General features: G+C 46.7%; 1 protein-coding gene across 3 annotated transcripts in view; it reads left to right on the top strand.

The window, feature by feature from the left end:
- ATP9A (ATPase phospholipid transporting 9A) overlaps window positions 1–12,472 on the top strand; it is a 181,178-nt gene that overhangs the window by 66,630 nt on the left and 102,076 nt on the right. For all 3 annotated transcript variants that reach the window (XR_001888369.1, XM_017888155.1, XM_017888156.1), the window contains exons 5-7: window positions 4,106–4,164; window positions 5,406–5,457; window positions 7,433–7,527. Coding sequence is in view for 2 of the 3 variants with exons in the window: in XM_017888155.1 (XP_017743644.1) it covers window positions 4,106–4,164; window positions 5,406–5,457; window positions 7,433–7,527 (206 nt within the window). In the remaining variant the exon portion in view is untranslated. The remainder of the gene's footprint in view (window positions 1–4,105; window positions 4,165–5,405; window positions 5,458–7,432; window positions 7,528–12,472) is intronic.

The raw sequence follows: 12,472 nt of genomic DNA, 5'->3' as shown, positions 1-12,472 counted from the left end.
AAAAAAAAAAAAAAAAAAAAAAAAAAAAAAAACCAAAGACAGTGTGTACATTTATGTTTGGGAAAGTTGGGACAAGCTCAAGTGAAGGAAAAGTTCATTGGCGCTGAGGGCCGCATTGAATTTACCGTCTTCCTTCAAGTAATACCTTCCTGAGCTCCCAGAAAAATGATGTGTCTGTGTCTGTTTTTCCTTTTGCCCCCTAGTGGAGCAAGAAGATTGGTTCAGGCCGTGAAATTGTACTGCCAGTGAGACCCTCTCTTTACCCATTTTTCGCTTTCTTTCTCTCTCTTTTTTCTTTTTCTTTTTTTTGAGACGGAGTTTTGCTCTTGTTGCCCAGGTTGGAGTGCAGTGGTGCAAACTGGACTCACTGCAGCCTCCACCTCCTGGGTTCAAGCAATGCTCCTGCCTCAGCCCTCCCGAGTAGCTGGGATTATAGGCGTGCGCTACCACATCCGGCTAATTTTGTATTTAGTAGAGATGGGGTTTCTCCATGTTGGTCAGGCTGGTCTCAAACTCCTGACCTCTGGTGATCCGCCCACCTCGGCCTCCCAGAGTGTTGGGATTACAGGCGTGAGCCACTGTGCCCGGCCCTCTCTCTCTCTCTCTCTTTTTTTTGAGGCAGGGTCTTGTTCTTTTGCCCAGGCTGCAGTGCAGTGGCACAATCTCAGCTCACAGCAGCCTTGGTTGTCTGAGCTCAAGCATTCCTCCTACCTCAGTCTCCCGAGTCGCTGGGACTACAGGCGCATATCACCACACCTGGCTAATTTTTTGTGTTTGTTGTAGGGATAGGGTCTTGCCATGTTGCCCAGGCTGGTCTTGAACTAATAGGCTCAAGCGATTCACCTGTCTCAGCCTCCCAAAGTGCTGAGATTATAGGTGTGAGTCACTGCGTCTGGCCCGTTTCTAGTCATCTAATTGGATGTTTTCCAGTCTCTCTGTAAATATATTGACCAAAGCCCAAGACATAATGAAATGAGGCCAGTGGGTCTCTCTCTAGCAGGCCAGGGCTCCGGTCATTGGATTGAGTTTAGCATCACATTTTATGAAAATGAGGTACCATTAGATGCTAGATGCTCACTTAGGGTGAGATACTCACACTAGGAGAGTCCAGAAGTCTTACCAGCAATCGAGGGTTGGTCCAGCTCGCTATCGTTACTTGAGTGCTTTCTAGGAGTCAGTAGTGTTGACTGGGCACGGTGGCTCATGCCTGTAATCCTAGCACTTTGGGAGGCTGAGGTGGGTGAATTACAAGGTCAGGACTTCGAGAACAGCCTGGCCAATATGGTGAAGCCCCGTCTCTACTAAAACTTACAAAAATTAGCCAGACGTGGTGGTGGGCTCCTGTAGTCCCAGCTACTCAGGAGGCTGAAGGCAGAAGAATCGCTTGAACTTGGGAGGTGGAGGTTGCAGTGAGCCGAGATCATGCCACTGCACTCCAGCCTGGGTGACAGAGCGAGACTCCGTCTAAGAAAAAAAAAAAAAAGAAGTCAGTAATGTTTGTATCAGACCTTTTGGTGCCAATTCTACTAATTGTTTAATGACAAGATTTAATGACATATAAAAATTAGTTAAAATCAAATCTTATGGAACCGATTAAAGAGAGTTGTTTCAATAGGAAAACACTGGAATCCTCTGAAAAATCTCCATGGTTGTGAAATCCTTAAAAAACAAATGATATTAAATTATGTTAAAATGTAAAATATGTGAGACACTAAAAATCTAGAGTTGTGCACTTGGATTATTTCATGTCTTTAAGCTCTTTTTTTTTTTTTTTATTTTGAGATGGAGTTTTGTCTGGAATGCAAGGGTGAGATCTCGGCTCACTGCAACCTCCACCTCCGGGTTCAAGCGATTCTCCTGCCTCGGTAGCTGAGATTACACGTGCCTGCCACCATGTCTGGCTAATTTTTGTATTTTTAGTAGAGACAGGATTTCACCATATTGGCCAGGCTGATCTCGAACTCCTGACCTCAGGTGATCCACCCGCCTTGGCCTCCCAGAGTGCTGGGATTACAGGTGTGAGCCACTGTGGTGCCCAGGCTATAATTACTTTTTATCTCTCTCTTAGCTGAACATTTGTAAGTTACATGGGCTTGTTACAAGATATCAGTATCATAAAGATTTTGGGGTGTTGCTCCCTGTATGTGAATTTAACCTATCACCAGAATAAATTCTCTCTTCCTCTCTGGACTCACTCACAGTATGCAGGGCCACCTGGCCCCAACTGGCCCCTTCCACCTTCATCTCTCGCTGTTCTCTGCTTTCCTGATGCTTCGTGTCTTACTGAAAGAGTTCTAGCCTTTGGCTGCGTGCATGCTGTTAGCTATTCACCTGTCCCACTTTCTCACATCTCAGGGTGCCTTTCGTCTGTTATTGGAAACACAGTGTCCTTCGTCTAATTCTGGCCTCAACTCTCCCACAGAGAGTTTGTTGACAGCCATCCCTCTGATTCTCTAAACCCTTTCATCCATTATTTGTTTATTGCCTCCTCCCCTCCACTGGAATTGGGTCTCATGTATCCCCAGCCCTTAGAACCCCTGCCATACAGCAGATGTTCAGTAAATGCTGCCTGGGTGTTGAGTGAATAATCAGGTGTCTTCTGTGTACTGGGCGCTGCTCTAGGTGCTTCTTAGGAGGTGAAATTTCCCTCCTTCCCACTCTCTCAGTACATGGGGTACACTGCCAGCGTTTCGCAGGCTGTTTTGCACTAACAGCATCTGTCTGGCTGTCTTGCCTGCCAGATTTTTGGTTGACAACCAAAGACTGTGGGCCCAGTTCAGCTCTGCGTTTGGTTTTATATGGCCCAAGAGCTGAGGATGTTTCTTATGTTTTAAAACATAAAATATACATGTACAAAAGACTATGAGCCTTTTTAGGGGGATCATTAGTTGGGAGGGTTGAAGACATGGCTCTTGGCCACAGGACCTAAACTATTGACTCTCTGGTTCTTTGCAGAATGACTGTGTCAGCTCCTCTCCTAGGCTGGGAGCTCTCTGAGAATATGGGGACTGTTTTCATCCTTGGTTCCCCAAGACACAGCCCTCAGTTGTGTTTTTTTTTATTTTTTATTTTTATTTTTTGAGACGGGGTCTCACTGTTGCCCAGGCCGGAGTGACATGATCACAGCTCACTGCAGCCTCTATTTCCTGGGCACAAGTGATCCTCCCACACCTCAGCCTCCCGAATAGCCGGGACTACAGGCATGTACCACCACACCCAGCTAATTTTTATATTTTTGGTAGAGACAGGGTTTTGACATGTGGCCAGGCTGGTTTTGAACTCCTGGGCTCAAGCCATCCGCCTGCTTCGGCCTTCCAAAGTCCTGGTATTACCGATGTGAGCCACTGTGCCTGGCCCAGCCATGTTTTTTGGGTTGGACGGAACTCACTGCTTTTCTTCTGTACTCTGGAGTCAGATGCAGGTGTGAATCCCAGCACTGGCCTGTTCTAACTCTGAGACTTTGGGGGAAGGGGGACATCCTGAGTCTCCTTTCCTCATCTGAAAGCTGGGGATGGAACTACCTTCTTCTGAGGGCTGTTGTGAAGATTAAGTGAAACATCCAAGTCTCTACAGTGCTGAGCACAGAATTAGCATTTAATGTTAGCTTTTACTGCTTAAACATCCAGCGAAACTATACAGTCTGATCATAATCCTATAAATCAAAGCATGTAGCAATTATCAATTAAAAAGTAAATCAGTCCTTTGGAATTAATTAACTTCTTTCTTTTGGTGGTGTTGAAAATTAAGACTTTTCCCCCCAGTACTTTGCATCGAAGTCACTGTTAAGTGGTGCTGAAAATTAAGACTTTTTTCCCCCAGTACTTTCCATCTAAGTCACTCTTAAGGCAAATAAATGATCTTTCATGAAGGGCTCAAGCTATTCCAGTGCTCTGTGAAGTGGGCATTTATTTCTGCAGCGGCCTCTGCAGCGGTTGAGCCCTTTCCTGGAGAGGCAGGAGATAATGGTGCTGGAGTCGGTGGCAGCCGTGGGTGGGAGCATGTACTTCTGGGTGTGCTGTGTGTTTGCAGGCTGGGCACTCTGTAAAGACATGTTGAATTGAAATGAATTAAGATGGTGATGTATCTTGAACCTGTTGCGTTGCAGGCACAGTGAAGGTGAAGAGTTCTAACATCCAAGTTGGAGACCTTATCATCGTTGAAAAGGTGAGCGGGATCTGGACGCTTGTGTGTGAATACCACTTCATGGGTCCTAACGTGTCATTTGTGTATCTGGTAGACGAAGTGAATGATGCATTTTGGGATTCTATCCAAAAACTTTGCCTCAGGAGAAAAATCTCCTGTGAGACACACACACACACATGCAAATATTTTTTCAAGGTTTGTATGTGTTGGTTAGCCAGAAATCCTGCTTACAAACATAAGTACAAGTTTTGATTTCCTGTTTGATGTGCTTATTATTTTGGGATAAAAAAATCATAAAATCTTTCCTAGAAGTCTGCTTACTATATAGACACTTAAAATATTTATGAAATTTACCTTTTGAGCCACTTTAGCTTGCATTTCCTGACTTAACCGTTGTGCTTGTTTTTTATTTTATGGGGAGCAGGGGTTAAGTGTAACCTGAGAACAGTAAAAAGACCAAAAATATATTTTAAAAAATAGCTGTGTCAGTGTGTTTGTTACTTTAGCAAACACTCCTATCTTTTCTAGTGTGTATTTGGAAGGTATTGGATTTTCGGGGTGGCTCTGGAGAGGCTTGGAATAATATTTGATTAGAAAAGGGTTGTGTCTTAACTTGTTTCTGTAGAAATTGAGCTATGCTCTTTTAAAAGGATTAAATCCAAGAACTCAAAGCTGCTTTGAGGTAAAGTGAAACTCTTTTGGGTGGTAGCTCAGAAGAACCACACAAACCCCCTCTATGTTATCACATACTTTTCTGTTCATAATTAAATGGGGCTGCTGGCTCCCCCCGCTTCCCCAGTGTTTTGAGAATGGCTTTTGTTGCTTCTTACTACTTTCCTTCCTTATTAAAATCCACTAAAAGCCAAACATCAAGCTGGGAAGTTGGTAGAAGCAGAAAGCATGAGCGGAGGGTCTGTCTTGAGTCTCAGCAGACAGCCTGGAAGAGAGCCAGCTGGGGAGGCAGACTTTCGGGATTTTGGGAGGTAATGGTTGAATTCGCCAGAAAACTAGAAGCTCTCTTTCTAAGATACGATTTTGATAGGGGATTAGTAGAGTAGCAGCAGTGTGCAAGATTTTTCAGATTCAAAATAAATCCCCAAATCTGTCTTTGACAAAGGCAGAAACTTAAAAGAGGCTGTGAGTTTCAGTGCCCCCCCGCCCACAACCCAAGGAGGGGTCGGGGTAGTGGCGGAAACCCTCCCTCCCCCCACCCGGCACATGGTCAGTCATTCACAGTAACAGTCTTTCTTTTCATAACACAGAACCAGCGGGTCCCTGCCGACATGATCTTCCTGAGGACATCAGAAAAAAACGGTAAACATCTGAGATCAATTTAGAAAATAACCATTAACCTTTCAGTGGTAATTTGGTAAAATAATCATTTGAAAATGTCACAAAGTAGATTATCATTTTGGAGCCATGGAGGCAAATCAAAGCATCTTTTTCAGTAGACCATTCTTTTTAAACAGTGTTGTTGGTGTTTAAAAGTCAATAGATTTTGTTCATTAAAAAATACAGTTTGTGGAACACTGGCTGACTCACAGCTGGTAAAGTCACGCATACAGTGGCCTTGGGTTTCCTCTCCGGGCTGTGTTAAGTTCAGCCTCAGGAGTTGGGACGAGGAAGTGTCTCTAACATGTAGAAGTAAACAGAAATCCTCTCTCTTCTAAGCTGATACCAGCAGATGTGTCATGAGTGGGGGCAGTATAGAAACTGGGGAGAGGGGGGTGTCTTTTCTGCCCTTTGTTCATGAGTCGGGGACCTTGCCCATAGCACTTATTGATTTATTTATTGTAGCCTGAGTTTGCGGGCTGGGAATCTCTGAAGTCTCCTACAAGGCCTTTAACTCCTTGCAGTTGTTGCCTAGGGTGGCAGCTGCCATTGCCTGCCCACCCTATCAGTCTACTGAAATTGCCTTTTTTTTTTTTCTTGAGACCGGGTCTTGCTCTGTCGCCCAGGCTGGAATGCAGTGCTATGATCTCAGCTTACTGCAACCTCTGCCTCCTGGGTTCAAGCCATTCTCCTGCCTCAGCCTCCCGTGCACCACCATGCCTGGCTAATTTTTATATTTTTAGTAGGGATGGAGTTTCACCATGTTGGCCAGGCTGGTCTCGAACTCCTGACCTCAAGTGATCCATCGGCCTCCCAAAGTGCTGGAATTACAGGTGTGAGCCACCACGACTGGCCAAAATGGCCTTGGTTTTAATTTTTGTTATTTAAGCTGTTCTGAGGAAATAAGGCTGTTTTTCTCTTATCTGGCATGATTGGAGGTTTCTGAACACATGAAAAATTTACATTCATATTCCTTTGAGGATGCTGCAATGTATTTCATTATGAATGGAATTAAAGTACAAGTAAACTTGTATACTGATATGTAATCAGGACAGGAGGTAAAAGGCACTAGATTAAAACAGTCTTTGAAAAACTACGGCTTTGTCTTCAAATTCGTTCTTGTGTCCTATTTAGTGAAAACAGAGCATTATGGAGTTATCAGGGCCCCTGACATGCTCTTTTTTTCTTAAAAAATAATAGAAAAAACCAAAATTATGTGTGTTCTACGTTAATAGTTCTCAAAGACTGAACTGCAGTGTCGTGAATGGGGTATGTTCTGTATCTGATGGAGTGTACAGCTGACTACTTGCATGGATCTGTATGTCAGACGGAAAGATACACCTCTGAAATGTGCCAGCCCGTAATGACCTCGTGCTTGCCTGGATCGATCAGTGCTGTTCTGAGCTCTGTGCACGAATCACCTCTTTGTCACAGCATCTCTGCAGGGTCAGGACTGTCCCTATCTCCACTTTTACAGACGAGGAAACTGAGGCTCAGAGAGAATAGGCAACTATCAGGGCACAAAGCTAGTATGTGGCAGAGCCTGGACCTGCACTCAGGTGGTTTGGGTCCTGAGAAGGTGCTGGCGATGCCTGGCCAGACAGCTAGGAATGCTGGTCACCCTGTGCTGGTCCCCGTTCTATCTCCCCACTGAATCTCTACAGCAAGATTGCGAGGTCTACGTTTCTCCACATTTTACAGACACTGGAGCTTAACAAGGCCAAGAAACTAGCCTGGGATCTCCCTGAGAGAGAGTGGTGGAGTGAGGATTTGAACTCTGAGCTTTCTGATCCCAGAGCTTATTATGGAAGAAGTGGGAGTTAGGATATGTATTTTCCCTTGTGGTCGCTGGCCATTGGTTGGCTGTTTTTACAAGGACCAGAGCAGACGCTGCCCAGAGCTGCCGAGGGAAGGGTGCTTGAGGTGCAGGTGACAGCACCCGACTTCCTTCCCACAGGGTCATGCTTCTTGCGGACGGATCAGCTGGATGGGGAGACGGACTGGAAGCTGCGGCTTCCCGTGGCCTGCACGCAGAGGCTCCCCACGGCCGCCGTGAGTAGCTTTCCCTGCAGAAGCCCATGCTGGCAACCTGTCTTAGCAGGGTTCTCAAACTCAAATACCTCGGGGGCCAGGAATGGGATGGCAGCTGTGAAGTGGGGCCGGTGGGGGAGCATGGGGTCCTGGAGAGCCCCTGGGACTAGTTGGCTTTCCTGATGTGGCCAGGCCAAAAGCAGACCCTGAGTGTAGGCAGTGAGCTCTCCCGTGGGAGGCTGAAAGCCGTAAGGAGCCTTGCCAAGGTGCCTCACCAAAATTTAAAGGGTAAGCCAGAGCATGTCACTGCTCTGCTCAAAACCTACAAAGGTAGGCCAGGCTCGGCGGCATGCGCCTGTAGTCCCAGCTCCTCAAGAGGCTGAGTCAGGAGGATTGCTTAAGCCCATGGGTTCGATGCTCCAGTGAGCTGTCATTGTCCCTGGGAATAGCAACTGCACTCCAGCCTGGGCAGCATAGTGAGACCTGTGTCTAATAAAATTAATAATCATAAAATAAAATAAACAACCCTCCAAAGATTTCTCATCTTACTGAGAATCAGTTCTGCGGTGCTTGCTGTCATCTTCAGCTCCTTCCCATTTGTCTCTCTGCTGAGGCTCTGACCTCAGTGCCTGGCCTTCTCTCCTCTGCCTGCCAGCCTGTCGGGTCTGTCATTCCGTCCCTGGATGTTTACTGTTGCCATTTCCTCCACCGGGAGCCCTCTGATCTCTGGCGAGTCTGCCTGGCAAGTCATCTCCACACTCCACTGAGCTTTTGCTCACGAGTCTCCTTATTGGAGAGGCTCTTTCTGCCCCCCTCTCCCTGCATCCCCACTTCGCTCACTTCCAGGCAGCGTCTCTGCGGGTGGGCTCTGCCTGTTGTATTCTCTGCCGTATCCCCAGTGTGCATGACAGGGTGCAGGCCCTGGCTGAAAGGATGGCCGTAGTAGTTGGTCAAGTGTAACTTAAGGGTTCGGTGATTGGCATGCCCCACCGTGGTCTGGAAGGATGAAGTGGAACACGGAAGCTTCCCCTGTACTCACGTCACATGGATCGAAGCCACTCCTTACTGTGTCTCCTGAGGGAGGAGGATAGGTCCACGTCTTGGTGGGACTGACATAATAAGAAATGTAGCCACCCTATGAATGATTTTTCATGGCTAATACAAAGTGAAATAGCACCATTATTACTGTTAATTTTAAACCAGGAATTTTATTTTATTGTTTATTTATGAGACGGACTCTTACTCTGTTGCCCAGGGTGGATTACAGTGGCATGATCTTGGCTCCCTGCAACTTCCACCTCTTGGGTTCAAGCAATTTTCCTGCCTCAGCCTCCTGAGTAGCTGGGATTACAGGCGCCCGCCACCACACCCGGCTAATATTTGTATTTTTAGTAGAGACAGGGTTTCGCAGTGTTGGCCAGGATGGTCTCAAACTCCTGGCCTCAGTTGATCCACCTGCCTCAGCCTCCCAAAGTGCTGTGGTTACTGGCATGAGTCACGGTGCCCAGCCTAAACCAGGAATGTTAGAACAGTGAGTTTCTAACTACTGGCTAGGAGCCCCTGGGGATTTGTAGCAGCCACCGTCATGCCTGTGAGGTGTAGCTAACCTGACAGAATTCTGATCCGCAAAACGATTTAAAAGATCTGTTCTAGAGACAGGTTAGCGGGGCATGGAAGTGAAGGTGCCGCAGATTCCGCAGCATGGGATTGCGTTACTTGGTGCGTGCTTTAGAAGCATGACACAGTTTAATAAACGCTCGCTTTGCCTCTCGTTGGGTCCAGGCTTGGGCTGGATTTCACAGAAAGATGAGATCCTATCTTCTTTGTTGTCAAGGAACTCTCGGCCTTAGTGTGATTATTGGGGGGTGGTCTCTGTGAGGAGCAGCATTTTAACACAATTTTAGATAATGAGATTTATATGAGCTGGGCGCAGTGGCTCATGCCTGTAATCCCAGCATTTTGGGAGGCCGAGGCAGGCAGATCACTTGAGACCATCCTGGGCAATGTGGTGAAACCCTGTCTCTACAAAAAATACAAAAAGTAGCCAGGCCTGGTAGCGCACACCTATCGTCCCAGCTACTCGGGATGCTGAGGTGGGAGGATGGCTTGAGCCTGGGAGGCGGAGGTTGCAGTGAGCCGAGATTGTGCCCCTGCACTCCAGGCTGGGCGACAGAGTGAGACCCTGTCTCAAAAAAACAAAAAAAGATTTATATGAAACGATGACCTGATTAATACATGAGTATATTCTTGTTAAGAATAGTTCAACTGTACGGAAAGCTGTGGAAGAAAAAGTGAGAAGCCCTGCTCACAGCCTTTACCTCAGATCTACCTTCTTCCCAGAGGGAATCAAGGGTCACGTGAAGTCAATAGTGGTCTTTCCAGATGTTTCTCAATGCACTTACTTATAAATATACAAATGCAGACTTGTTTGTGGTATGTGGTTTCACATAAATGGCATAAGACTGCATTCATTGTTCTGCAGTTTTTTTCACCCTCCACTTTTTTTTTTTTTTTTTTGGATGGAGTCTTGCTCTGTCACCCAGGCTGGAGTGCAGTGGCACGATCTCGGTTCACTGCAAGCTCTGCATCCCGGGTTCACGCCATTCTCCTGCCTCAGCCTCCCGAGTCACTGAGACTACAGGCGCCCGCCCACCCTACCTAGCTAATTTTTTGTATTTTTAGTAGAGACAGGGTTTCACCGTGTTAGCGAAGATGGCATCAATCTCCTGACCTTGTGATCCACCCGCCTCGGCTTCCCAAAGTGCTTGGATTACAGGTGTGAGCCACTGCACCTGGCCATTTTTTTTTTTTTTGGAGACAGAATCTTATTCTGTTGCCCAGGCTGGAGTGCAGTGGCACCATCTCAGCTCACTGCAACCTCTGCCTCCCGGGTTCAAGTGATTATCCTGCCTCAGCCTCCGAGTAGCTGGGACTACAGTCGTGAGCCACCACACCTGGCTAATTTCTGTATTAATGGGGTTTCACCATGTTGGCCAGGCTGGTCTCAAACTCCTGACCTCAGGTGATCCGCCTGCCTTAGCCTCCCACAGTGCTGGGATTACAGGCATGAGCCACCACGCCTGGCCCTACTCTGCGTTTAATGTGTCTCTGAGCCTTATGAATACACAGAGGCGGTATGCATATAGTGTCTCCTAGTTAGTTAGCAAGAGTGCAGGCTCTGCCTGAAGGGGTGGTGGCTGGTAGCCTCTACCATCTCTTGACCCTTGTTGCCAAGTGGCGTTGTTGGCCAAGTTTGCCTATCTGATTGTTTTTGAAAGAGCATCCAGAAATCCAGATTTTCATGTGAAATCACTCAAATTTTAAATGTTGATAGTTCATTTCATTAAAAATTTAGAGAAGGCTGGGCGTGGTGGCTCACACCTGTAATCCCAGCACTTTGGGAGGCCAGGGCGGGTGGATCACGAGGTCAGGAGATCGAGACCATCCTGGCCAACATGGTGAAACCCTGTCTCTACTAAAATACAAAAAATTATCCAGGCTTGGTGGTGTGTGCCTGTAGTCCTAGCTATTTGGGAGGCCGAGGCAGGGAAATAGTTTGAATCTGGGAGGCGGAGGTTGCAGTGAGCTGAGATTGCGCCACTGCACTCCAGCCTGGTAACAGAGCAAGACTCTGTCTCAAAAACAAACAACATTTAGAGTATACTTTTTATTTTTTTTGAATAGAGATGGAATTTCAATCTTGTTGCCCTGGCTGGAGTGCAATGGTGTGATCTCAGCTCATTGCAGCCTCCACCTCCTGGATTCAAGCAATTCTCCTGCCTCAGCTTCCTGAGTAGCTGAAATTACAGGCGTGTGCCACCATGCCCAGCTAATTTTTTTTTTTTTTGTATTTTTAGTAGAAATAGGGTTTTACCAGGTTGGTCGGCCTTGTCTTGAACTCCTGACCTCAAGTGATCTGCCTGCCTCGGCCTCCCAAAGTGCTGGGATTACAGGTGTGAGCTACTATGTCCCACCTTAGAGTGTAGTTTCATTCTTTTTTTGCATCTGCATAATATTCCAAGACATGTGGCTATCACAATATATCCATTTCCCATTTTTTAGTATTTCTGGACATTTTTTGGTATATCTATCACTTTATAATTGGGTGTCTTGGTTATCAAGTAAGATTTATCTAGTAAGGCAATCCCGGCTTCCTTTTTTTCTGGCAATGATTCCTACTACCCTTTAAAAGGTCAGGTAAAGACAGGGTACAAAGAGACTTGTAAATGACTAGGATGGGGACATGCCACAACAGGCTGCTGGCAAGAGCTGCAAAGTTTAGACAAGACACCTGCTTCTAGCTCAGCTGGCTCCTTCATGGCTGGGCTGCCTTCTCCTGCAGGAGTAATGGGCCTACCTGGGCCATGTCGTCAGGATTGGCAGTACGATTTGAAATAATTTTGTTAAAATGAAGAGGAAGTAAGAAGAATCTGGAAAAGGAAGAGAGGAGAAGAAACAGATCCAATAACCAGGTGCTGGTACAGAGCTGGCTGCGGTGACCGCAGCCGTGGCCTCAGGATGCCCTGATTAAGCACAGGTCCTGTGGTCACTGTTGCCCATCCAAGGTCAGCTGTGTCCCTCTGCGCAGCAGGCTTGGAAGCTGGGCCCCATAGTGTCTGTGTACTGCTCCCCTAAAATGTAGTGGTGGTGTGGCTGTTTCACAGGTCAGAGACAGAACAGAGGGGTCATTGATTTCTCCAAATTCATACAACTGGTATGTGGGGACTGGGGTTTGCTCCTGGCTCTCTTTGTGCAAAGCCTTATCTTTGACCAGCAGGCAGTTGGCCGAGTATGGGAACTCAGGAGCCCCCCGTAGCAGATGACCTTCCTATTAAGAAGAAAAGTAGGCCAGACGTGGTGGCTCATGCCTGTAATCCCAGCACTTTGGGAGGCTGAGGCAGGTGGATCACGAGGTCAAGAGATCGAGACTGTCTCTATTAAAAAAAAAAAAAAAAAAAAAAAAAAA

This window comes from Rhinopithecus bieti, unplaced genomic scaffold (assembly GCF_001698545.2).
Source record: "Rhinopithecus bieti isolate Rb0 unplaced genomic scaffold, ASM169854v2 scaffold_15834, whole genome shotgun sequence".
Lineage (NCBI taxonomy): Eukaryota > Metazoa > Chordata > Mammalia > Primates > Cercopithecidae > Rhinopithecus > Rhinopithecus bieti.
The sequence above is the reverse complement of the archived record's forward strand: the minus strand, read 5'-3'. Positions and strand labels throughout refer to the sequence as shown.